The following is a 26,501-nucleotide window of genomic DNA, read 5'->3' on the forward strand; positions in this document are numbered from 1 at the left end:
GGGGGAGGTCTAGGTTGGATATTAGGAAACACTATTTCACTAGGAGGGTGGTGAAGCACTGGAATGCGTTACCTAGGGAGGTGGTGGAGTCTCCTTCCTTGGAGGTTTTTAAGGCCCGGCTTGACAAAGCCCTGGCTGGGATGATTTAGTTGGGAATTGGTCCTGCTTTGAGCAGGGGGTTGGACTAGATGACCTCCTGAGGTCCCTTCCAACCCTGATATTCTATGATTCTATGAGAGGCTGGGACAGAGCCTGGAAGACAGACGTGACAGTCAGAATACAGGTACCCCAGGGGGAGAACAGAGGATCTGAAACCAAAAGACTAAGCAATTAAATCAACTGATTCGATAGAGAATTATTGTACCATCCAGGGACATCAAGTAAGGTCTGTTAGGAACGCTGAGAACACATTGGTCAAGAATATCCTTGTGTGATGTAGGTCCGGGTGGGGTATAATGAGTTGTGTACGTGTGCTGGAAATAGCTTCTTAAACTGTGTTTTGGAGTCAAAATTATAAGCAAGTTTGGCTTAGAAACAGGGACATGGATTCATTTGTCTGGGTCAAGCTTTATAAGCCATAGGCAATGAAAGTATATTGACACTGAAGGTAAACAAAGCAACTAAGCTAAGAAGTGGCAGCTTGGGGAGCACACCGTGGGATGGAGTCTGCCCCCCAGGAAGCTTTCCTGGCTCTGGAAGCACAGACAATCGACTATGGGTAACAGAAGGGGATCAGAAGACATTTGAGTTCTCCATCACGTAGGGAACAGAGGCAACCACACCCTTTGATTGTGGGAACATTGGGTCCCCTGGCCCAGATGGCTGGAGATGCTGGTAACTTGATGTTAGTCTGGAAAATCCTGAGGCAAAGATTGTGACTTATCAGTTTTAGTCACTACAAAGCCTATTTTGTTTGTAAACAAACTTGTCTCTTTCTCTTGCTTAGTATCACTTAAATCTGTTCTTTGTTACTTCGCTTCCCAAACCACCTCAGTGCAGTGTGTTCAAGTAAAGTCTGAGTCTCCAGCCTACCTAACAGGCTGAGGTGTGCCCTGTCCCTTTGGAGGCGGCCCCGACCCAGAGCCCCAGCCAGAGCGGGGCTGAGCCGCATGGTGCGAACCCAACCTAGCGCCCTGGCTGGAGTGCAAAATTGCCTCCTCAGTGCAAAATTGCCACAGATTGATCATCTTGAGGCAGAACAACCTAGAGTGTTCTCCCTTTTGTTTGTTCACACAGAACATCACAGTGGTATTGTCAGTGAGTATGTGAACCTCTGAGTGTCTGATACCTTCTGGGACCGTATGGCATGTATTGTGGATGTCCCAAAGCTCCAGCATATTGATATGGAGCAAGGTCTCTGCTCTGACCAGAGTTCCTGCACCTTCAGCGAGCCCAGGTGCACCCCCCCCCACCCCCCAGCACGGAAGTGTTGGTAACAACTGACTTGGTTGGTGAAGGGAACTCCCAGACAAACAATCTATGGGTAAATCCACCACTGCAAGGAGTCTAGGGCTAGTGAGGAAGATGACCCAGCTCAACCCCCAAATGAAGGGTGGGGTGATAGACCTTCTTGAGCCACATTTGAAGGGGGCAGAGGTGTAGTCTCACAAACTTGACCACCTGCATGCAAGCAGACATGTGGCCCAAGAGGCTCAGACATACCTGGTCTGTCATGGAGGACTGGGATTGCAGACTGGAACAGAGATGTTGAATTGCCTGAAAGTGGCTGTTCAGTAGGAACGCTTTTGACCTCATGCAATCTAACAGGACCTCAATTAACTTGATATTTTTAGTGTGAGCCCACGTTGACTTTCCAGTGTTCAAAATGAGGCCCAAACAAGTGCAATGTGGTGCTGATGGGACGAGAACTTCCTCTCTGGATCTGCCCCTCAGTAACCAGTCGTCGAGGTACAGGAAGATGTGGAGTCCCTGTCTCCTGACATATGCAGTAACAACAACCATGCACTGGGTGAAGACTTGGGGAGAGAAAGAGAGGCCAAATGGCAGGACCTCAGAACACAGAAAATGGTGTTCTCTTACAACGAAGCAAAGGAACTTCCTGGGGCTCAGCAGACTCATTACATCGAAGAAGGTATCCTGGAGGTCCAGAGCAGCGCACCAGTCATTCTGAAATAACACAGGAAGGATAGTCGAAGAGAACCTCATATATCTGATATGTTTGAGGCTGTGAAGGTTGAGGATGGATCTCATCCCACCCTTGGATTTGGATATCAGGAAATGCCTGGAGTAGAAGCTATGACCCAATGGAATTCCAATGGAACTTCCTTCACTGCTCCCAGGGCCAGCAAGGAACTAAGCTGCTCAATGAGCAGACTCGTATGAGAGGGGTCCCTGAAAAGGGACAGGGAGGGAAGGTGGGGAGATGAACTGGGTGGCATAATCCAATCTGACAGTGTCTAACACCCAGTTGTTGGAAATAATCAAGCCCCAACTGCTGTAAAAGTGGGCCAGTCTGTCCCCAAATGGGCAGGGGGAGAAGGAGGGAGGAGCAACAACTGGAAAAGTGCACTGGACCAGGGAGTCAAAATGGGCACTTACACGACACTGGGGAATGGTGTGTAGGCTGATTGAACCCTGAGTGCTTTCTCTTGTGGGACCTATCCCTCTTCCTAGGGTAGCCCTGTTGTTTCAGGGGAAAGGGCTGTGCAAAGGCACTGAGCAACATAGCAGTGCCTCTGCTGGCAGGGTGTACACCCCCAAGGACCTCAGGGTAGTCCTGAAGTCCTTGAAGGAGTGAAGCACATCACCAGTCTTGACCAAGAACAGGGTTCAGCCATCAAAAGGCAAGTCCTCACAGGCCTGCTGGACATCCGGCACAATGCCGGAGTTTAGCAGCACCTCCGTATGGTGACCACAGAAGCATCACCTTGGCCTAAGTGTCAGCAATGACAAGGGCAGACTGTAGGGACATCTTGGCCACCAAGTAGCCTTCCTTGACAAAAGCCTTAATGTCATCCTGTGAGGCCTTGGGCACCTACGGCAAATTTGGACATAGCTGTCCAATTAAGGAAGTCATATTTGGACAGCAAAGCATATTAATTAGCAATTTGCATCAGTAGGGCTGAGGATGTGTAGATTTTCCTGCCCATAAGGTCCAATTGCTTAGAGTCTCTGTCCTGGGGGGTGGATTTGAATCTGCCCTGCCGGGTCCTGTCATTCACTGCCATCACAACCAGGGAATTTGAGGACAGGTGTGAATAAAAGCCCTCAAATCCCTGAACTGGATCAAAGTAGCACTTGTCCTTGTGTTTAGCCGCTGGTGGTACTGAGGCTGGCGTACTCCAAAGGGCTTTGGCCAGTTTGAGGAGTGCGTCACTGATCAGAAGGGCAACTCTCCCAGGGGCAGATGGCTGTAAAATGTCCACCAATTTGTGGATGTTCTCATTCAGGAATTCTGACTGGATGCCCAAGGATGCAGCCACATGGCACAAGAGGTACTGATATGCCTTAAAGTCCTCTGGTATTGAAGAGGAGGATGAACCCGGTAGTACTGCCTTGTCTGCAGACAAAGTCAAGGCCCTTGTTTGAGCCAAAGCTGAATTGTGTTCCAGGGATGAGGCACCCAGACAAGAGGGCTCTGCAGGGAGGAAGACAGCTGATGTCTGAGCCCATGGCTGATTTGTGGCCACCATTGCAGATCTGGCAGGTGATATCACCTTTGAACGAGATGAAGAGCGGACCTCTATGAACGAGGGGCGTCCCACTAATTCCAAGAGGGTCACTGATATGGATAGGGAGTTGGTGGCCAGTAGGTGCTGGTCCAGGGACCTCTGTTCTTACCACAGGGCTTATACTAGTCTTGGGGACCTTAGTGGTCCTCAGTGTTTGTTGGGTGATGCAAAGCAGGAGGATGATGACCTTGATTCAGATGCAGAGGAGTCTTGGGACCCTGCTGACAAGGATGGAGTGAGACCAGAGGGAGCAAATAGATGATCCAATTCATCTGTCACCCAGAATGAGGCAGAAAACAGTGCCGCAGATGGAGGCAGTACCATTGGTACCGAAAATACCAGTGCAAAGGCGGTGTCGTCCCAATGTGAATAGTGGCACCGGCATGCCCGATTGTATTGGTGCTGTGGGGTGGTGAGAGCTACCAGGGAAGCATGCGTACTGATTCTGAAACCAGCCCCACCCCAATTACTCGAAGGGGAGTGCTGGGATGCGGTGTGGACAGACACAAGGGTTCAGCATCTTACTCCATCAGAGTGGCCTGGAAAAGTCCTGAACCAACAATGAGGTTGGGACCGAAAGGCAGAGGAGGTCTGCAGCTGCCTGGTACGCCAATGCTGTGGATAGTCAATACCAGCAGCTCTCTCAGTGGTACTGGACTTCACAGATGCTCAGAGGCTGGAACCATAGTCAATGATGCAGGGTTTCTGACCTTCCCACTTGTTACCAGGGAAGGATCAGCAATACCCACACTGTCCTGCCTGCCAGCACCAGCTTCGTGCCTGTCCATGCTCTTCTTGGAGAGTCACCCCGAGACCTGGAGTGGTCTCAATTGGTCTTATGTGATCTTTTTTTGGCACAGTCAATGCGGAAACGCTCCTCTGCCTCTTCGGAGAAGCACCTGCTCCTGAGCGTGACGCAGCCACACTCTCAGAGCCCGAGGGTGATCGTCGGCCTGAGGAAGACCTCGGTACCAGATCAGACCACATGGCTTGTTCGAGTAGGTGCTGGTGAGGCAAAGGTCTTGGGCCACCTTAGTCCTTTTCTTGAACAATCTGCCGACTGAACAACGCTCTTTGATCTTGCCAAGACATAGCAGGCACCGCATGTGGGGATCACTGTTAGGGATCGCTCCCCCAGATGAAGGCAGAACCAGGGGACAAAACTACTAGAGCTAACCTAACACTAAATACTAACTACATACAGTAAAAAACTACGCTAAGCTGATTGTGAGTTTGTGAGGTTACAACCACACAGAACTCTGACTCCAGCCATGGGCGCTCAGAAGGAACTGGGTGGGGGGAGGGGGCAGGGAAGGCAGCATCACCACATATAACCAGGGGAGGGGCCACAGCCATGGGCGCCACGCCTCTACGGGTACTGCTAGGCAAATATCTCCAGCAGCGGTGCACTGGATAAGCACATACCTATGTGGAATATGTGTCTAGATCTAGGTGAAGAATCAAATTTTCTGTCAACCAAACTAGCTGTGAAAATTAAATCTCACCGGAGACCCAAATAAAATTTAACTATTATGCTTCTCATTCCTTCACTGCTAAGTAACAGCTGCCACCAGCACTGATCCCTGCCAGTGAATTACAGGGGCGAGCTTACTGGGGTACGTCAGCTATTTTTGTTAACAGCAACCACAGCTTGTATGGTGTACGGGGCTTAGCTATTTGTGTGAGCTTGTCTAGGAAAGCTTATAATACACATTTCTAAAATCATTTAGAAAAAATGTGTGCTTTATCCTAGGTGGCTGTAAACCCGCTGGTTAGATAATAACTTGGTGCATTTTACATTGCTTATACACCCCTTCTAATGGAGCATGGCCATGGGGGGTCTGAGATCATCATCCAGTATTCTAGAATGCTGAGCCATACAAAAGGAGTTATTTATTTCCTTTTCCTCTTTTAATGTTATTTAAGAATTTAAGCGCTTCAGAGAAAAGAACAGAGCAGCAAGATTTTAAAAATGTTAAATAGCATCTAGGAAATCGAAAGCAGTTCAGGAGAACCCAGAGGAAACTAGTAACTGTCATGTGTAATGGCACAAGCAATTTTATGCCCTGAAAAAGCATGGTGTTCCAGTCATCCAGCCTCTAGAAGCAAAGCAAATAGATGCCGAGTGCGTGTTTGTGATTGATCACTTGCTGCTGAATATTATAGGTAGGAATGCACAACAGTAATACCCTTGTGCCCCAAGGTTTATTTATGGTTAAGCATAGAGTGGAAATCAATCTGTCATGCAGCAATCATCATCATCTACTCCATGGGAAATTATTTAAATTCACACAGAGCAAAACTGTGTTCAGCAACGCTTTTATTTAGGAAACAACATAAGCTGCAATTACTACACTTGGACATAAGCTTGTCGTAGTCTAGTTGAGACCACTAGGGCAGAGACTAAAAGCGAAGTGTTTTGTTCAGTGCTGAAGTGGTGCTACAGGCTTCATGTTCAGCGGTTTTATTGCCACTATTTTAGACTTGACTTGAAGTGTTTTATATCAGGTCCAATAGTGCAGATAGTGTCAGACAAAAGCTACTGGATCTGCGCCTACCAACAGCATCCTCCAGATGAAAAGTTTCTATGTTTACCTTTAAGAATGTTACTTGTTTCATACTCTCGGTATTTAGACTTGCTCATCAGTTAGTAACAACATTTCCAGCTGCTCTGAAAGGCCTGCTGAATAAGTGTTTGAAGGAGAACAATTTAGACACTTGACAGTAGTTATAATCAAGGCACACCATAATTTTAATTGAAAGACCAGTATGAAAGTGGATCCTCCCATACTACTAAACTTTCCCTGTTATATAAGCAAGACTCTTCCATACGAAAACTAGAAGTGCCAAGGGAAAGGCATTTGGGTTGCATCAAAGTGAAGAAAGGAACAGCCTGTACCGCTCAACTCCAAAATACAGTTGTTTTAAAGGAGCTGATAGAAACAAAGTGACCGAGTTCTGGTTGCTTTCTCTTTTCACTTGCTCGCTTTAGTCTTTCCCAGTATCTGGCCTCTCTTGATGTAATAGCCTTCTCATTTCCAGCTCCTACCATCTAACCTTCCTTTCTGTTTCATGACTCCATCTCTTTTCAACTCTCATCTGAAACCCTATTTTTCCCTCCCTCACCAATATCTTATACATACACTCATGCCTGTTTCTTATTTAATTTTGGAGCTGTATTATTTAATTCTGTCAAACATTTTGCATCTTTACAAAATAAAAGATTTGATGTGTTGTTTTACAAACTGTTTCCTGAGCATCACAATAGCTACCTCTATCTTCATAGTGTATATTCTTCTAAATCAGGAAGGAATCTGAAAAATTAATCTTAATCCCAACTCAAGTAAAGAAACTAAATTGTAATATGCAGCGTAATCGTAGCCATGTCGATGCTCAGCTCTGCATGGCTCAAAAGCTCGTCTCTCTCACCAACAGCAGTTGGTCCAATCCATCTTGTTTCTTTAATGTAAATACACATTCATTTTGAAAATTCATGTGCCATTGTAAAATTTGCTGCATAAATTTGTCTGCATTCAGAGCCCAGACTCCTGTTCAAAATCCTGTTTTGAAGTTTCCAGTGAATTTCTGAGCTGTATAAGTATTGCTTGAATGATAGTTTTCAGACATCATGCATGACTTCATTCAGTGCTTAAAATATTCTAAATCTTCCATAAACCTGCTATTCTTAGAAATTCTAGCAGCATTTCATCCTGTGCTTGTTGCATAGTCCTAACATATATACATATATATATATATATATACAGAGAGAGAGAGAGAGAGAGAGAGAGAGAGAGAGAGATGGCTTTTTGCTGCCTTCTGACAGCATTACCTAGATGTCTTGCATCTGAAGAAGTGAGGTTCTTACCCACGAAAGCTTAGGCTCCCAATACTTCTGTTAGTCTTAAAGGTGCCACAGGACCCTCTGTTGCTTTTTTTAGATGTCCTATGTTATCTAGTGGTGACAGTTTCTAGATTCCTCCTATAAATGCAGTACTCCACTGAGCCACTTTGACTTCAGGTACTAGAACCCTGCAAGAAACTGCAGGATATTTACAGTAGAGCTGGAGTAGTAGATGCAGCTTATTAACTCTAACCAATACACAGAGGGATTGGAGTCTCTCAGGGAAGTAGAGGGAAATGGGACTGGGAAACAGAAGGCCTGTGGGGAAACCACTATGAACAGCCAGGTAGGGGGAGGACGCTTAGGCCAAAGTCTATGTTTTGTTGCTGTTACTTGTGTTACCAGCAAAACCAAACCTGAAAAAGGGTGTAAATTGGACACATGCTGTGTGGGTCAGAGCAGGGTGCAAGCTACATCTGCTTACTCTGTTAACATTTGTGCTTGGAACGTATTTGCTTAACTTGTATAAACACTTTTCTTTTTCAAAGGTATTTTTTTAGGCTAATCACTGCAATCTCTTTGATCTTTTAATGAATGTTTACCGTGGGGCAGGGGTGCACTTTGTAAATAAAGGTGAGTCTGATTGCAAAACCAATACTGAGGAAGACCCATCAATTAAAACTTTTGTATGAACTTGGTAAATCAGTGCAGAAAGCACTTTGAAAATTGTAACCCAGTCAGTCTTCACAATGACCCTGTGAGGTAGGTTTTATGCCCATTTTACTGGGTATAACGTCATGGAAAATGAGGCACAGAGGTGAACTGTCATGCCTAAAATCAGAGAGGAGACAGTGGCAGAGCTAGAATTAGATCTCAGCCTATACAGCAGTACTCCCCAAACTTTTGAAGGTTTTGCCCCACCCATCCCTGTCCAAGCCGGGGCCAGGAACGGGGCTGCGGCTCAGCGGGAGGGAGGGGGCCGCAGACAGGGGTAAGGGGGCCAAGGCTGGGGCCGCAGCTAGGGGAATAGTTAGGGGTAAGGGGACCGTGAGCTGGGCCAAGGCTGGGGGCGGGGGGCAGAGCCGCAGCTGGGACATGGTGGTGGGGGACAGCAGCCACACCAAGGCTGGGGATCGGGGCCGTGGCTGCTGGCAGGGCCACAACAGAGCTGGGGGTGGGGTGGGGGCTGGGTGGTACCCCCTCCCCCCCCCCCCGGAATTGGGCATGCCCCACAGTTTGGGGACCTCTGCTATACAGACTTGCAGCAATGCATGTTATCAACTAGCTCCCTATTAATTATCATACACATTTTACACTGAGTTTCCACACTCAGTGTCACCACTAATGTCACCTGTCACCAACTTGATTCCCACCCACAAAAGGCTCAGAAATGCCAATTTTAATTAAGCTTTCATTTTACATTCCATTCACAGCTAATTAATAGTGAAAAGTGCTTCTTACCAATTGAACTTTCAGACTGAAGAGCAGAACAAAAGAAATATCCTCTAATGATGTGCAAGTATTAAAATACCTGACAGTCAGTAAAAGTAAAACGCCAACTATGATGCCAAATCGCGGCAGGTCACCAAACATTGCAGGTATAGCTGTGGGTAGATGCGACTAGTAGCTATTTCATCATACCTCAATTTCCACTGATACACACACACATACCCCCCCTCCGCCTTTTATGTCTCCCACATCACAAATATTTCAGATTTCTCTGGCAAACCCGTCTGAAAAATATTTGCTGTATAAAGATCAAAGAGCTGTACCAATTAGAACTGGATGACAGGGATACAGTAAAGAAGGAGGGGAAACGGTACAGGAGATTTAGAGCTAGAAATGCACAGGAAAGTCATTTTGCCAGACTGGAATGTGTTTCTGACGTGCGGCTTCATGTGACCCAAACCAGAGGGATATTTTCAAAAGACCTAACCTAAATGAAGTGCATGAGAGAAATACACCACATTTGAGCAGATACAGCTAAATCGCTAACTCAGACTGAGAGCTTGAAGCAAAGAGGAGGGCATGCTGGGCACTGTCCCCACTTTGTCCCTTCCAATCCTACACTTCCTCACCCATGCCCCAATCAGTGCTATGCTATTACTAACAGTTGGCTAACTCCTGCTCCTGCACTGGGCTGCCTAGCACAGCTGACTACTTATCACCTGGCTTGCCCAGAACCTCAGCTGCAGGGGAGAGCAGCACGGAGCTGTGAAGGGAAGCGAATGAGTGCTGAACTTCCAGCTTAGCACAGTAGGCAGAGATGACAGTGATTTAATGTCACTTGCCTTTCTCCCACAGGCTGTCTGCTGTTGCCACCATCAAGACTCTCAGGCCCCTGAGGCGAAGGTCATGGCTGGGGAGAAGGGGAGGGGAGAAAAAGAGGGAGTATCTCTGCTGGCTGGCCTTCATAATAGCCCTGTGTTGCTGCTGAAATACCCAGGGAAGGAAGAAGGCGTGCTCCCTCGTCACCTCTTTTCTCCCTTATTTTCCCCAACCCCAATCTTAATATTTCCAATTTCTGCGTACCAGTGTCTACACAATAATGCATCTAAACAATTTAGGTCACATCCTTATAAAGTAAGCACGGGAAGGAGATTGATAGATTCAAGGTAATAAAGAAGCACAAGATACTGGGTTTGTTGCATAGGGATTGTAGCACCCCAAATTATAAAGGAAAAGACTGATTAGAGAGCATGGGATATGTCTTTCTTTATAATAATTTTATATCCCAGAACATCTATAAAATACAACCCCAAAGAGGGGCTAAGAATGGTTTTAAAAGAAATTATCAAGGCGTTTAGATGCTGGAAGTTACACTGAAAGCCAGAATAGCAAGACTGTTTCTAAACTTGACCACTGATTCAAAAGACTGAGTGTATTCTAGTCAGAAAACAGGACTGAATGAGGATTTAAATTGCTCTGGGATCAAAGTTGGTTAATATTTGAAGGTTCCTAACATGATGCAGAGTGCATGAAAAGTACAAGCCTTGGAGGATCTTGGTTAATTTATGTACTGGAGTCACTACCATGAAGAAAAACTGTACTTCTGTCTTTCTAATGGGAGACTAAGTGCTGAAGAGTCTGGCCGGTGCACTGCTGGTCGCTAAAATTACTGCCACTTTTTTTTTTAAATAACATTTGCTTTTTAACAATGTTTTGGGTCAGATTTATTTTATAACAATCAAACCAGCTCAGGCCACAGAGAGGTGTTGGGCCTAAATCTGTAATCAGTTAAACCCATTCAACCCCACTGAAGCACTGAGGGTTGGGCAAGTGTAAATGAAGGCAGACTTTGGCATTATATCTATGAAAACAGTAGTGCTGGTGTTGGAATAGTTGCCTGCATTGTTAGAAATTGGATTGAGAGCACTTCCAATGTTTTATACACTTCAAACCTAACTCTTGCTCATGTAAAATTAATATCTTTGGAATAAATATAACTCAGGCAAATGTTTTGCTGTGAAAAGCAGCACTGAAAGTCTTGAATGCATAAAATAAGCCACAACAAGGAGAACGTTAGTAAAATATTTGTGAAAACCTTGACTGTATGACTAACACAGTGTGATAGATTCTGGCTGCCCCCGCAGAGGGCGGGGGGAGATGGGGCTGGGGTGAGAAGAGGCCATCTGAAGCACTTCTCTGCTCCTTGTGCATATACACCAGGAGCAACCAAAATATCAGTTCTCCTACTCCATGAGCAAAGCTGTCAGGGCAGGCTAGTGGCACCTCTACACAGGTCACGGCAGGCAGGAGCTTGACCAAGAAAGCCCTTCCCTCTCCCTTGGCGCCAGTTGTTGGTTGAAGTCTGGCAGGAGGTGGAGAGCGTCTGTGTCCCTGGAAGATGGCGATGTGAAAGTATGCATCTTTCAGATCGAGGGCAGCATACCAGTCTCCCGAATCCAGGGAGGGGATGATGGAGGCCAGGGTGACTGTGCGGAACTTCAACTTTGCTAAGAAGCGGTTCAGGTCTCGCAGGTCCAGGATAGGTCTCAGACTGCCCTTGGCCTTTGGGATTACTTCTTACTTCTGCACTGCTGCTGGCGGTGGTGCTGGTTTTAGAGCTTGGCACCCAGCCAGCAGCTGCTGCTGTCCAGCTCTGAAGGCAGCACCCCTGGCAACACCAGCACTGAAGTAAGGGTGGCAATCCCATGATCCCCCTACAATAGCCTTGCAACCCCACCCCCTATGATACCCTTTTGTGTCAGGGCGCCCACGGTTACAACACTACAAAATTTCAGATGTAAACATCTGAAACTATGACATTAACTATTTTAAAAATCCTATGACCATGAAATTGACCAAAATGGACCATGAATTTGGTAGGGCCCTAACCATGAGTTATTTGTCTCAATAATGTTCAATTGCATAAGAGGGAAGAATTCCTTCTATGGTCTATGTTATGCAAGAAGACACAGCACAGTGGGTCCTTTTGGCCATAAATCCATTCTGTTTTTGCTTTTTTTTTTAATTCTGGAAACTCCTACAGGTACTTTTCCTTGGTGCCAGCTTGTTCCACTGTGGAGAAATACTTCAATTGTCATTAGGTCAGAGAAAATGAGTGAGAATGATGCTGTAGCCTGGTAGTCAGGGAAAGGACCCGGGAAGGGGAGACCCAGGGTTCAGTTCCCTGCTCCCATGGCTATTTATCCACAGTGGAATAGCTTCACCAGGAGAGAGAAAGGGAGCCCCACATCAGACTATCCCATAGCCCAGGGGTTACAGCCCTCTCTGAAGAGATGGGAGACCCCTTTTCAAATCCTTTCTCCTCCTCTAGCAGAAAGGGGAATTGAATATGGGTCTCCCACATCTCAGGCAAGTATTCTACCCCCTGGCCTGGGGCACCACTACTATCTCCTCCTGCTGTTTTGTGTGGAGTGAGACAGGTGCCTCACTCCTCACTCATTCCTGCAAGAAATGACTTTGGCACCTAAGCCACCTGATTCCAGGTGGTGGGTTCCCATTCGTGGACTGTGAGCAGACATAGGCTTCTCTCTATAGCCTGGACTTAGATGTCCCTAGATCTTTGGGAGAGGGACAGGGCTTAGGACACACCCCATTTGTCAGAATCTCCCATTGACTAGTTTAGGCAGCTCCCCACCTGGCAGACTGGCTTTTGTGGATTGCGTTCTATGGCGCCTCTCCTGCCCCACCCCATCCATTGCATAGGGAGCCTAGGTGCCTAACTTGGCTTTGTGGGTCACAGAAATCCTGTTTTTTTCTAGGCACCACAACACTGAGCATTGCAGTGCCTAAGTCCCTTTGTGGACCCAGGCCTCTGGCCTCCCTTTCCTCCACTGAGGCAATAAACGTACTTTTCACTACCTGTTCTTTGATTGATCCCTGAATTTACAAGGAGACTGCTAGCACAGGCTAGAATAAGGTATAATGTTATCAGCTGCTAAGCAAGCACACTGCCATCACCTCAGCCTACTATTCAACTATTAACCTCACTAGCAGAAAATGTTGATCATCCCAAACTGTGTGGTGATTTTGAGATGCTGACAAGTATCCATTACAGACTAGACCAATAACAGCAAAATCATTTTAGTTGTGTCTTAAATTACAGTAGATTACAGCAGTCCAGAGGCAATGGGAAACTGCTCTGTCTCGTCGCATATAGTCCTGGAAGGTTATTTTAAATTCAGTTCAGGTGGTTTAACTGCTTCAAAAAAGGAAGATTTAATTTGTTTCAAAATGGAAGAGTGATTTGTAAATGTCTTAAATAAGCAGTTCTATTTACTATGCAATCCAAATCCCAATTTAAATAAATGAAAGGAATCACCTATTGTAATAAATACTGTTGATCTTTTTATAGGCATACTGTGGTGCTGAGGAACTGCAAATCCCACAGGTTTCCAGAGAGTGCACAGTACCTCACAGTTGTAAACCCTTCTTATGACACCTGCATGCTTATACCAGGCTCCACAAGATAAAACACAAACTCTAACAGGATTTCATAAAATGCAGAAAACTCCCACTCTTTAAAAGCTTTTTGGTAAAATAATTTGGATTTTACTCTTAATTTTTCTTGCTTTAGATGGAATTTAAAAATTATATTGTGATCTTCAACTTGTAGTTTTGGGGTGAGGGTTATGGAACGCAGAACATGCTGCAATCGGATTTGAAGATTGTTCTCCATTTTCTGAAGTCAGATTCAACCCCCACCCCAACAAACGGAGAGTGAACATTTTATTCCTGGACGGTGCTTATCAGAAGCATTTATTTAAACAACCTCAGTCTAGAACAAATATTTTCCTTTGAATGACGATAATTTTATTTTGTTTTTTCATTTATATATCACAGATTCTGTGGTCCTTTGCTTATCCTTTTTCTTATACTGACATCTGGTGGTCCGCAGAGAAAGAAACAAAATGAGCAGTTTTTCAGTTCAATGATCACTGAAATATTATGCATTTAGAATTTCATCCCTGTGAAATAAAAATACATGGAATTATTCTTCTTTTAACATATTAACTCATGTGCAAGACTGACTTTTTACCATTGCACAGTTTCTTGTCTATAATCCAGAGAAACCTGTTTCAGGCCCCAATCTTGCACACAGTTGTGCATGTGTTTAACTCTACCACCAAGAGTAGTGTCATGACTTCAGTGTGACTGCTCCAAGTAAAGCTAGAGAGACAAAGTGGGTGAGCTAATATCTTTTATTGGACCAACTTCTGGTGGTGAGAGAGATAAAGCTTTTGAGCTCACACAGAGCTCTTCCTCCAGTTTGGGAAACAAAGGGTGGGTCTACACTTAAAACGCTGCATCAGCGCAGCTGTGCCGCTGTAGTGCTTTAAGGAAGATGCTCTACGCCGACGGGGGTGCTGATGTCAGGGTGTCCCCCTCCCCCCGCTCCTGTACCCCATCTCCACAGAGCGGGGGGGAGGGGACGGACGCAACAGGGCTCAGGACTGAGGGAGCTTGCTGGCAGCAGCTGCTGTTTCAACTTGCTGATCTACTTAAAAAGGCAATGTACTTAGAGTGGGGTCAGCGTACTTAAAGGGGCAATGTGCATCACCCACACACACAGACTTCGGAAAGTGGAGGGAGTGGTGCGCTCCAATGGGATAGTGTGGGTTCATCATCAGATTCAGTTTCCGCAGGGAATGTTTGCAGCCACTGCCATGCGTCTATTATGTCTCCTCCCTCCATTTGTGCTGCCTTGTAGCATAGGCGCCGACTCCATGGGTGCTCCGGGGCTGGCTCACCCAGGGGGAAAAATTAGTGGGTGCTCTGCACCCACTGGCAGCCAAGCTCTCCCCCACTCTCCTCCCCCCCCGAGCGTGCTGTGTCCCCGCTCCTCCACCTACCTCCCAGTGCTTCCTGCCTGGCCGCCGCCAAACAGCTGTTTGGCAGCGTTAGCACGCTCCGGGAGGGAGGGGGAGTAGCGGAAATACAACACACTCAGGGGAGGAGGCGGGGAAGAGGCAGGGCCAGGGCGGGGATTTGGGGAAGGAGTTGGAATATTGGCAGGGAGGGAGCGGAGTTGGGGCGGAGACTTTAGGGAAGGGGTGGAGTGGGGGTGAGCCAGGGGCAGGGGAAGGTCAGGCACCCACGGGAAGGTGGGGAAGTTGGTGCCTATGCCTTGTAGAGTGTGAGGCTACATTAACAACGTGTTAGCCCAGGGGTCTCAAACTCCTGGCCCGCAGGCCATCTGTGGCCCGAGAACCTCCCCAGTGTGGCCCGCAGGGCTCCTCCAATTTTGTGGCCGGGTCTCTCCCTTGGCGCGGCCCCCGGGCGATTTACAATGGCTTCTGCCTGCTCGCTCCATGTGTCTGCTGGCCCCTCCCTGCAGCCCTGGGGCAGGGCAGGGCTGTGCCTCCACGTGCTGCCCCTGCCCCGAGCACCCCTGCAGCCAATGAGAAGCTGCAGGTGCAGTGCCTGGGGGCAGCAGCGCGTTGAGGCCCCTGGCCCGCCCCGCCTTGGAGCTCCAGGTAAGCAGGCCCCCAACCCCCTCCCAGAGCCTGCACCCCACCCCTTCCCCACATACACTCTCCCGCCTCCAAACTCCCTCCAGAGCCTGCACCCCCTCCCCCTTCCCACACACCCCCTCCTAGACCCTGCACCCCTCTTCCCTCCCACAGCCTGCAACCACACCCCCTACCCCAGCCTGCACCCAGCACCCAAACTCCATCCCAGAGCCTGCACCCCAGACCCCCTCGCCCACCCAAACTCCCTCCCAGAGCCCAACCTCTCACCCCTTCTGCACCCAAACTCCCTCCCAGAGCCTGCACCCCAATCCTCTATCCCAGACCTCCTCCCCCACCCAAACTCCCTCCCAGAGCCTTAGGCAGATGGGGGGCGGAGTTTGGGGGGATGGAGTTTTGGGGGGCGGGTTCTGGGCGGCATGAGTGACATTATTGGCCCGCTGGGAGGATCTGAGGACTGGCACTGGCCCTAAGGTAAATTGAGTTTGAGACCCTGGTGTTTACCCTTTAGGGCTCAGCCGAGTGCTAGTTCATCATTTAGCAGTAAGGCATTCCTTGGGAAATATCCCACCCTCTGATTCCACCACCTCAACCAAGCTTCACAATCATCATTGCTGTGTACAGTATTAAATTGTTTGCTTAAAACTTATACTGTGTGTGTGTGTATATATATATTTATTTATTTCCCTGGAACCTAACCCCCACTATTTACACTAATTCTTATGGGGAAATTGGATTCGCTTAACATCGTTTTGCTTGAAGTAGCATTTTTCAGGAACATAACTACAATGATAAATGGGGAGTTACTGTAATAAGTCTGGAATGTTTTGATACTTCATTTGAAGCCCAAACACAAACAGTTCCTTCCCTCTCAACTGGATGATAGAAGTACTGATTTCTCTACTTATCCATCTCCATGCAGAGTGGAGAAACACTGTCTCCTTGCCACCATTTTTATATAAAGTGGAAACCCCCATCTATTTCACACACACTCCAAAATATTTACTAGCTGGAACACCCAATGTATTTGAAACTTCCTAATACTGCTGGATAAGATAATTATTTAACACTTCAAGACACTACAAGGTGCTATTATTCAAGATACTTTAATAAATTAGATCAATACACTTGTCAGACATTCCTGTTTTCACAACAGAAAATGGAGTTTAAAAATTAAATGGTTAAACAAACTAAAATACAGATTCATTTGGCTCAGCTGGGTCTGCTGCCTTATCTAAAGAGCACACCTGTTAACATTTAGTATCTTTACACAGTGATCAGCTCCACAACTTGCAAGCTGCAACCATTCACTGTTGTCTTGGTCATTATGTCCAGCTCTGCCCACCCGATTTCTCCAGCATAGCCGTTTGATAGCAAGAGTGTGACTTTGGCTGCAATGAAGACGGAAGACATTGAAAAAAAGAATGCATACACCAACTTCAAAATGTCAAACTCAGCTGGACTTCTGAGTTTAAACATCATCATTTATCTAATTAGTGCACTCCCTTTCAGTGCTACCAGCTGAGAAAAATTGACTTGTCATGACCTGAAGGTATTAAACACTCCAGAATTTCTAGGGTTATTAACAGCACTAATGACATTTTATCCTCTCACCTGTCAATAATTAAAACGGCTATCAATTTTAAGTTTCACCGCATTAGTTTCAGGTTAAGCATCTCACTTGCTCAGAAATGACACTGCTGACTAAATGCTAGAAACATTGTTTGATGCGTCTTTCAAACTGACTACGTATACATGAGCCAAAGTCACAATGTTCATCTGCAGATCTAAATGTGAATCTCAATTTCTTCAATGTATGGTGGTGGTGGAGGGTGATTCTAGTCCACGGCTCTGATTGGAGTTCATCTATAATTTCTAGTTACAAAATCAGAGAAACACTGTAGCTTCCCTTCCTGTAGTGTACTCTAAAATACTGCTGTCATTTACCCAAGATATCAGTCTAAGGTTTTGAACTGATGATCATGTCCAGGCCACCAAGATAAAGAGTAGAGTATAATTCTAGTATATTGAGTAATTTTCTTCTTACTTCTTAAAACAGGATGCAATGCATAAGCTAGTGCTTAGGAGCATAATGACTTAGAGCTGGCAGGAGGATGTTTTCACTGCCACTTTTGTGGTTTCAAAATTTTCCATTCCATATTGGAATGAAAACCAAACCTTTTGAAACATTTTCACACAAAACTGATGTGTCTGTGAGTATCTGTTTCTCTCCAGCCAGGTGGTCAGGGTATCAGTCTGGGCTGTGTCAGACCTAGGTTCAAGTCCCTGCTCTGCCAGATTCACAGTAGTTTTTCATCCCAGATCACTCCAAATCAGGCAGAGCAGGGTGCTTTAACCTGGGTCTCCGACATCCCAGGCCAATCCTCTACCCACCCAGTTACAGGATCTCTCTGAACAAAAGTTTTGTGGAAACGGATGTCTCTGTGAAACGTTTTGGTTCAATGAAATGCTCCTGACCAGCTTTATGATGATTGTTGTATGTGCCCACCAAGTCACTGCAGTACCGGTATGTATGCCTTATGTTCTAATCCTTTTGGGTTTGCTTTCTGTATGGAAGGTGCCATATAAAACTGCTTGTTCTATCTACAATGCTTCCTGAGCAACAGTGATGATTAGGATGTTGAATTTAAACTAAAAAGTTATTTGGGCCAAATGAACTGAACTGAAGAATTGGTGTTAAAGTATGACTATGACTTGGGAACAACGATTAGAAAGTCATATTCTGACTGGGGCCTTTCTGGCACAGCTAAAGCTCTGCACCAACTCCCAATGAATACAGAGCTGGGATCCCACCGTCGATGGCATAGATAAGTAGGAAGTGAGAGATGGCGTGGTGATTCTACTGCTCTCCACATTTTAACAATGATTTTTTTAAAACATTTTTAAAAGCTTCAATCCTATTTTACCCTTAAAGGTGACATCAAAGGATTTCTTAAAAACTGGGTTTATGCCCTTTTTGCCTTTCTCTGATGTCTAATGGCAGCCTGAAATAATATTTTTATCTTTAAAAAGCTTCTTTCTCCCTTGGCAATATCAGGAATGCTGATGCTGGTCTTTCCCAGGTTTTGTTGGAGGATATCTTGGGGCTACAGGGGTTGCATATTGTCTTTTTCTGAAAAAACTTTTAAAGCTTTTGATACACCATAAAAATAGCAAAAAAAAAAAAAAGTGTATCTAAATAAATTTAATTCAGAATTCCAATACTGTCCAGATCTCAAAAGAAAGCTCTTTCCTTGCATATGACTTGCGTGATAAACTCAGGACAGACAGTCCCTGAAGGTTAAAAGGCCCTCCTCCCTATCAACTGAGGAGAGGTAACTATAGGTCAACCAGGTTCAGCTGAGAAGGGGTTACCAGAGAATCAATTAGGATCAGCTGATTCCAACTAAGGGCTGCCTGAGACCTTTTTAAACCCTCCCCTGTTGGGAGAAGAGGGGGGAGGAGAGAGAGAGAAGGAGTCAAGCTGCCAGTAGGCTAGGAGCAGCAAGACAGCGAACCTCACCAGGAGGGGAGGCTGCATTCCCTCCCATAAGGGAAGAAAAACAAGCCCAAAAGCCTGTCTGAGAGAAGGAACGGACGTCCCCTATGCATCCTAGAAGGACCCTTTTACCCAAGCCCGTCTCACCAAGGCTAAAAACAGCTGAGGCTGGTGAGACCGAGAAGGTACCTTGCCACACGTGGTGTCAGGGGTGGGATCTGTGAGCGAGACTTCGTGATGAACCATCTCAGGGCAGGATAAAGCACCCCCAAGAAGAAGAAGAAAAAAAAGGAGGATGTAGTGAAGGCATTGGTGCAGGCCACCGCAGCCCAACAAGAGGCTACCAGGATTCCGATGACTACCCAGCAGGAGTCAGTGCAAATACAGCAGGAGACAAATCAATTACTGATGAGCCAGGTGGCCTAGGATCGAGCCACCCTGTATGAGGTTGTGAACCAGCTAAAGGCCCTGACCACTCTGACGCACGGCCCCATGGGACCTGGCCCCTGTGGGCAAGCAACTACTTACAGAAGAGGACAACTGACGACGACATAGAGGCATATCTTCTCGCGTTCGAGAGAACGGCCCAGTGGACGGCTTGGCCCCAAGACCAGTGGGCAAGTATCCTTGTTCCTTTTCTGTGTGGGGAGGCCCAGAAGGCGTATTTTGACATGACAACAGAAGCAGCTACAGATTACCCCCAGGTGAAGGCGAAGATCCTGGCAAGGTCTGGCGTGACGACAGCCATAAGGGCCCAGTGGTTCCACGAGTGGAAATACTGGGACAGCAAAGCGCCGAGGTCCCAGCTGTTTGACCTGATCCACCTATCCCGGAAGTGGCTTCCCTCCCCGAGACCCACGGCCTGTAGAAAATTGTGGAAACCATAGTTTTGGACAGGTACATGAGTGGGCTACCACCAGACATGCAAGGATGGGTCAGTCAAAATGATCCCTCCTCTTATGATGAGCTAGTTGCCCTCGTAGAGAGACATCTAGCAGCCCAAGAACTTTCTCGGACCACCGGGGAAGGAAGGCACCAGAATAGGAGGCAAGTCTCTGCGCCGAGGACCCGGGTTGCCATAGCCCTGGGCAGAACTATGGAGGGGAGGAAGGAGGCTGAAGAGCAGCTGGAGATCGCGGAGAGACTTACGGACTGGGGGAGAAAGACTCAGGGGGTAAGGCCCAACAGTCTGAAAAATAGGGGGCTGCCCCGAGCAGGGTACAGACGTTATGCATGTGGGAAAATAGGGCATATAGCTGCCCAATGCCCAAACCTAGAAGAGCCCATGCAATGCGACCTGGGAGATATAGATGGACCATGCGACCTAATAAATCTAGTAAGGGTTGTGATGGTCCCTCATAGGTATACTAGACCAATTAAAATGAATGGCATAGAGACCACTGTGTTAGTGGACTCAGGAAGTGAGGTCACGCTGGTCTCGGGAAAGCTGGTCGGGCAAGACCAACTATCTCTGGCCAAGCGCACAGGAATATCCTGTGTACATGGGGATGTCAATTACTACCCGACAATCCCAGTAAAAATAGAGGTCATGGGAAACCCCACTAAGGTGACCGTGGGAGTAGTCCCAAAACTCCCCTATCCAGTCCTCATAGGACGAGACTTCCCAGGGTTTGGCAGCCTACTCCCTGGAGAGGAATCAGAAGAAGGTAATAACCCCGAGAGCAATGGGATGACTCCAATAGTTAGCACCCTGCCGGTCTTCCATGAATTTGCCCAGGATTTGTTCTCTCTTCCTGGGAAGCCCAGGAAGACTTGGCGAGAAAGGACGGCAGATAAGAGGAGGGGAACGAGAATCTTGGCCCAGAACCAGAAGCCTATACTTGTAGGGGAAAGAGTTGGCCCAACTGACAAGGGGACTATGCAGGCGGTCGACGAACCCGCAGCCAGACCGTTCCCCGCGGACTCCCCCTGAGAGGGAGACGGAAATAGATCCCCCTGAGTTTGGGCAAACTGGACCTTCACTGGAGAATTTTGGGCAGGATCAGGCCAATGATCCGATATATAACAACATTCGCAAAGAAGCAGTTGAGGTGAATGGGGTTGCTGTGGAAGGGAGAGCCCAGGGCCATGTTATATGATAAAGAGGGATCTGCTATACAGAGTAGTCTGGGTCCAAGAGCAAGTCGTGGAACAGCTCTTAGTACTGCAGAAGCATCAGAGGGGTGTGATGGATCTAGCCCATGGCCATCTGTTCGGGGGGCATCTAGGGGTAGATAAAACCCTCGATCGAATTCTGCAGAGGTTTTTTTGGCCCGGAATTTATGCAGTGGTCTGATGATATTGTGCCTCTTGTCCTGAATGCCAATTATATGGCCCCCGACCACACTTAAGGGCCCCTTTGGTACCTCTGCCAATTATGGAAATCCCATTCGAGCGAATAGCTATGGACCTAGTAGGGCCACTGGAGAAATCAGCCTGGGGCCATCAGCACATACTGGTTGTGCTAGATTATGCCACCTGATACCCCAAGGCCCTACCCCTACAGAACTCTATGTCCAAGACCATAGCTAAGGAATTAATCCAAATTTTTTCTAGAGTGGGGTTACCCAAAGAGATCCTGACGGATCAAGGAACCCACCTTGTGTCTAAATTAATGAAGGATTTATGTGCAATGCTCCACATATGGACCATAAGGATGTCAGTCTATCATCCGCAGACTGATGGCCTCATCGAACGTTTTAATAGAACATTAAAGAACATGATACGAAAGGTGGTGAGCCGGGATGGGAAGAACTGGGACGCCCTGCTGCCATACCTAATGTTTGCTATAAGGGAGGTTCCTCAGACTTCAACTGGGTTTTCCCCATTCAAGCGGTTATATGGTCGCCACCCCCGTGGCATACTGGACATTGCCAAAGAGGGTTGGGAAGAACAGCTGAACCCAGGGAGAAACATCATCGAGCATGTGTTGCAGATGAAAGACAGGATAGCCCAAGTCGCCCCCATAGTGCGGGAACAGATGGAGAGGGCGCAAGGGGCCCAACAGACATACTACAGTCGCCAAGCGATGATCTGGAAATTTCAGGTGGGAGATTGGGTAATGGTGCTTGTACCCACAGCGCAGAGCAAGCTCCTGGCCAGGTGGCAGGGGCCATACGAGATAATAGAAGTAATTGGAGAGGTCAACTATAAGGTCCGACAGCCTGGTCACCGGAAGCTGGAACAGATCTATCATATAAACCTGCTGAAACCTTGGCAAGACAGAGAAGCTCATGTGGTCACTCTAGGGTCATCACCCCCTGCAAGCAACCGGCCCGGCCAAGTGGGAAAATCCCCGGAATTGACCCCTGACCAACGAACTGAAGTGATCAACATGATCAAACACAACCAGGATGTATTCTCGGAAATGCCAGGCAGGGCTACTGAGGTTCACCATTACATCCTCACAGAGCCTGGAGTGAAGGTGAATGTCAAGCCATACTGGATCCTGGAGGCGAAAAGAGAAGAGATCAAGACAGAAGTCAGGAAAATGCTGAAGTTAGGAGTCACTGAAGAGTCTCAAAGCCAATGGTCAAGTCCAGTTGTCCTAGTACCTAAGCTTGATGGCAGTATGAGGTTCTGCAATGACTTCTGGAAACTGAATGAAGTGTCCCAATTTGATGCGTACCCTATATCCCGGATAGATGAGCTAATTGACCGATTGGGAAAAGTACGATTTTTGTCTACCTTTGACCTGACCAAGGGTTATCGGCAAATCCCCCAGCCAAGACTGACAAAGAGAAGAGGGCCTTTTCAACACTAGAGGGACTGTATCAGTACACTGTCCTGCCTTTTGGTTTACATGGGGCTCCCGCAATTTTCCAAAGACTCATGGAAAAACTGTTGCGTCCACATGGCAAGTATGCGGCCACCTATCTCGACGATGTCATTATACATAGCCCAGACTGGGAGACGCACTTGGAGAAGGTGGAAGCAGTCCTGGACACCCTGAGGAAGGCAAGGCTGACTGCAAATCCCTCCAAATGCGCAATTGGGCTAGCACAGTGGTTCTCAAACTTTTGTACTGGTGACCCCTTTCACATAGCGAGCCTCTGAGTGTGACCCCCTTTATAAATTAAAAACACTTTTTTATATATTTAACACCATTATAAATGCTGGAGGCAAAGCGGGGATTGGGGTGGAGGCTGACAGCTTGTGACCCCCCATGTAATAACCTCCAACCCCCTGAGGGGTCCCAACCCCCAGTTTGAGAACCCCTAGGCTAGCAGAAGCCAAATACCTCGGGTATATAGTGGGGAGGGGCATAGTGAAGCCCCAACTCAACAAGTTAGAGGCAATACAGAATTGGCCCCGACCAGTCCGGAAGAAACAGGTCAGAGCATTCTTGGGACTAGTTGGATACTATAGGCAGCTCATCCCCCACTTTGCCACCAGGGCATGCCCATTGACAGAACTAACAAAAGCCCGTGGCCCAGACATAGTAAGATGGACCAGCGCGGCCGAGGAGGCTTTTGCAGATCTGCAGACCGCCCTCTGCACCGACCCAGTGCTGGTAGCTCCAGACTGGGAGAAAGAGTTTATCTTGCAAACCGATGCCTCTGAGGTTGGGTTGGGAGCAGTTCTTTCACAAATGGTCGGAGAAGAACACCCAGTCCTGTTCCTCAGTAGGAAACTCCTGCCCAGGGAACGTAAATATGCTGTAGTAGAGAAGGAATGCCCGGCGGTAAAGTGGGCCATAGAAAGCCTTCGCTACTACCTACTCGGATGGAGGTTTACCCTCGTCACGGACCATGCCCCTCTGAAGTGGATGCACCAAAACAAAGAAAGAAACACAAAAGTAACAAGGTAGTTCCTGTCGCTACAACCCTTCCACTTCAGAGTATAGCATAGGTCCGGAATCAAGCATGGCAACGCGGATGGCCTGTCGAGGGTGCACTGTTTGCCGACCCAAGTAGCCCAACCCCGTAGTGTTGAGCAGGGGGGTGGGATATGTGATTAAACTCAGGACAGACAGCTGCAAGGGAGGGGTAGAAAACAGTCCCAGAAGGTTAAAAAGCCCTCCTCCCTATCAACTGAGGAGGGGTAACTACAGGTCAATCAGGTTCAGCTGAGAAGGGGTTACCAGAGAATCAATTAGGATCAGCTAAGAGGAAGTTACCTGAGGTCAATTAGGATCAGCTGATTCCAACTAAGGGCTGCCTGAGACCTTTTTAAACCCTCCCCTGTTGGGAGAAGAGGGGGGAGTAGAGAGATAAGGAGTCAAGCTGCCAGTAGGCTAGGAGCAGCAAGACAGCGAACCTCACCAGGAGGGGAGGCTGCATTCCCTCCCATAAGGGAAGAAAAAGAAGCCCAAAAGCCTGGCTGAGAGAAGGAACGGACGTCCCCTAAGCATCCTAGAAGGACCCTTTTACCCAAGCCCGTCTCACCAAGGCTAAAAACAGCTGAGGCTGGTGAGACCGAGAAGGTACCTTGCCACACTTGTAAGACAGGATAGGTCTGGAGAACTGCTCATGAGCCCCTTCACCCAAAAAAAGATACCTGTTGTCAGTCTCGACACATTTGGTCCAATCAGTCAACACTGGTCTCTGCTCACTCTGCTTCCATGTGTACAAGTTAATCTTCCCACACTCTAACCCTACTGCAATGATGTAGCTGTTGAGAAGGAACAACTATGTTATTTCTAAAAAGCTTGAATCAACAATTTTCAAAAAAGCTGATCACTGCCCAAATCATACACATTTTATGTTGAAACCTGCTCTTCAAATCAATATTTTATCATCATCAAAAGAACATGTAAATGAAAACAAAAATATAATGTTAAAAGAGAGCAAGCAACAGACCTAGAAAAGGCTTGCACTGACTAAAGTGGAAAACAAATATCAATTTCAGGTAAAAATTAAAAAACCACCAACAAATGAATTATAGAATGCAGAGGTAACAATACCTTTCATCAGGAGCAACCACATGGCTGATACTGACTGCAGTGACAGAATCCCCAACATCCAGTATTGAAGAACAAGGGTCGATTGCACCTAGCCCACTGCTTTCAGTAGCTCCAGCTGAGCCACAGTCACCCCAGACAATGACCTATTAGAAATAAGAGAATCAATTGTTCCCTTTTATCTTTTATGTACCTGTGCTTAGGAACTAAGAACACATCAGGAATAGCAGTAATTTTGTATTGTGGTATGGAGGTAAATAGAGCAAAACTCTTTTCCCCCCCATGAAATAAACAACAGCTTCTATTTATAGGAATTCAAATCTTTCTTAAAAACAAAGTTTAGAGTGGTATTATTAAAGATATTGGTAACAATATTTGGTAAATATAAGTCTACTTGTAAGAGCGGAATGAATCAAGTTACAGAATCCTTGATTTAAAAACACATGCACAAAATGACATACAGCATGTTCTCCTTTTGTTGCTATACACAATAAAAAAAAAAGCAAATCACTGGCCATAATCTTGCACATGCTTACGTACGTGCTTAGCTTTATGCACCCAACTCAATGCTTACTTTATGCTGTTCTATTTGTTAGTTCCTTTTGTATTAGTTACCTTTTTGTCCCGACTTCCGGTAATGAAATATTTGCTGTCTGGGGTCCAATCACAAGACCAAATGATCCGGCTATGCACAGCTGTGTTTTTGTCTGTGTACGCAAAGAGGCTGAAAACGGGTTCTGGAATAAAACAAGTAAACAGAAGAAAAATCCTTGTGATTATCTTTTGTAAAAAAAAAAAAAAAACACCTGCTCTTATTTTGCTTTGAAAGCATAAAGGGAGGGGACCAAATCTACAGAAATAATCCTGTACAATCCCACCCTCAGCTCCGAGTGACTTTAGTGGGAACTGGGGTAGTCAGCACTTTGTAGGAAGGATCAAGCAATATTCCTTTCATATTTATTATATATGAACAGCGACCAATATAAATATAACTAGTCAGCCTAATTACAATATAATACCGTTAGTTGTAACACCAGATGATAGCAAAAACAATTTTATCTTCTGCATGCATTTCTCTCGCTCTGAAAATGTATCCATGTCTATAAGAATACTCTTTCATATTCTACTTGGCCTAATTCTATGACATTCTGTTTATTTTTGATAGTATCTTAATAAGTACATTTTAGTGGCTTTGAAAAGTATTACCAATGTAACTTTCACTTTATCATCATGTGTGCAGAAGTCACTGACCCAATAACAGTTCTTCATTCTTTACTACAAAAAACTCCAGTGATATTGCAAATTTTCAGAATTATGCAGTCTTGGGTCACCATTTTTTGTTTTAAGTTTAACTGTTAACAACAGAAAAGCATTCTCATTTACTGCAATGGAAAAAGCAGTAATATTAAATTTTATTAGGCTATTAAATTTCTTGGGATGGCAGTAAATGTAGTTTTACTTCAAACTGATTTGGGGATATGTACTTTGTTGACAGATGGGCTCTGGATTTGTACATGAAAAGAGAATCTCTTCCGTCCACCTCCCACAGAGTACTCATGATCCTTAACTTGGAACACTGTGTGCCTATTTGGAGTTTAAACTAAATGTGCCAATCTTATTCCTACAGCTT

The 26,501-nt window shown here is 46.4% G+C and overlaps 1 protein-coding gene across 1 annotated transcript in view; it reads right to left on the bottom strand.

Annotated features, from left to right (window-relative positions):
* Positions 1–16,600: 16,600 nt before the first annotated feature.
* The window catches only part of ELP2 (elongator acetyltransferase complex subunit 2), a 114,460-nt gene continuing 104,559 nt past the window's right edge, over positions 16,601–26,501 (bottom strand). The window contains exons 16-19 of the mRNA XM_065398578.1: positions 25,487–25,608; positions 24,875–25,017; positions 24,469–24,582; positions 16,601–16,861 (exon numbers count right to left, since the gene is read on the bottom strand). Coding sequence (XP_065254650.1) covers positions 16,705–16,861; positions 24,469–24,582; positions 24,875–25,017; positions 25,487–25,608 — 536 coding nt within the window. The 3' untranslated portion in view covers positions 16,601–16,704. The remainder of the gene's footprint in view (positions 16,862–24,468; positions 24,583–24,874; positions 25,018–25,486; positions 25,609–26,501) is intronic.

Source organism: Emys orbicularis, chromosome 2, assembly GCF_028017835.1.
Source record: "Emys orbicularis isolate rEmyOrb1 chromosome 2, rEmyOrb1.hap1, whole genome shotgun sequence".
NCBI lineage: Eukaryota > Metazoa > Chordata > Testudines > Emydidae > Emys > Emys orbicularis.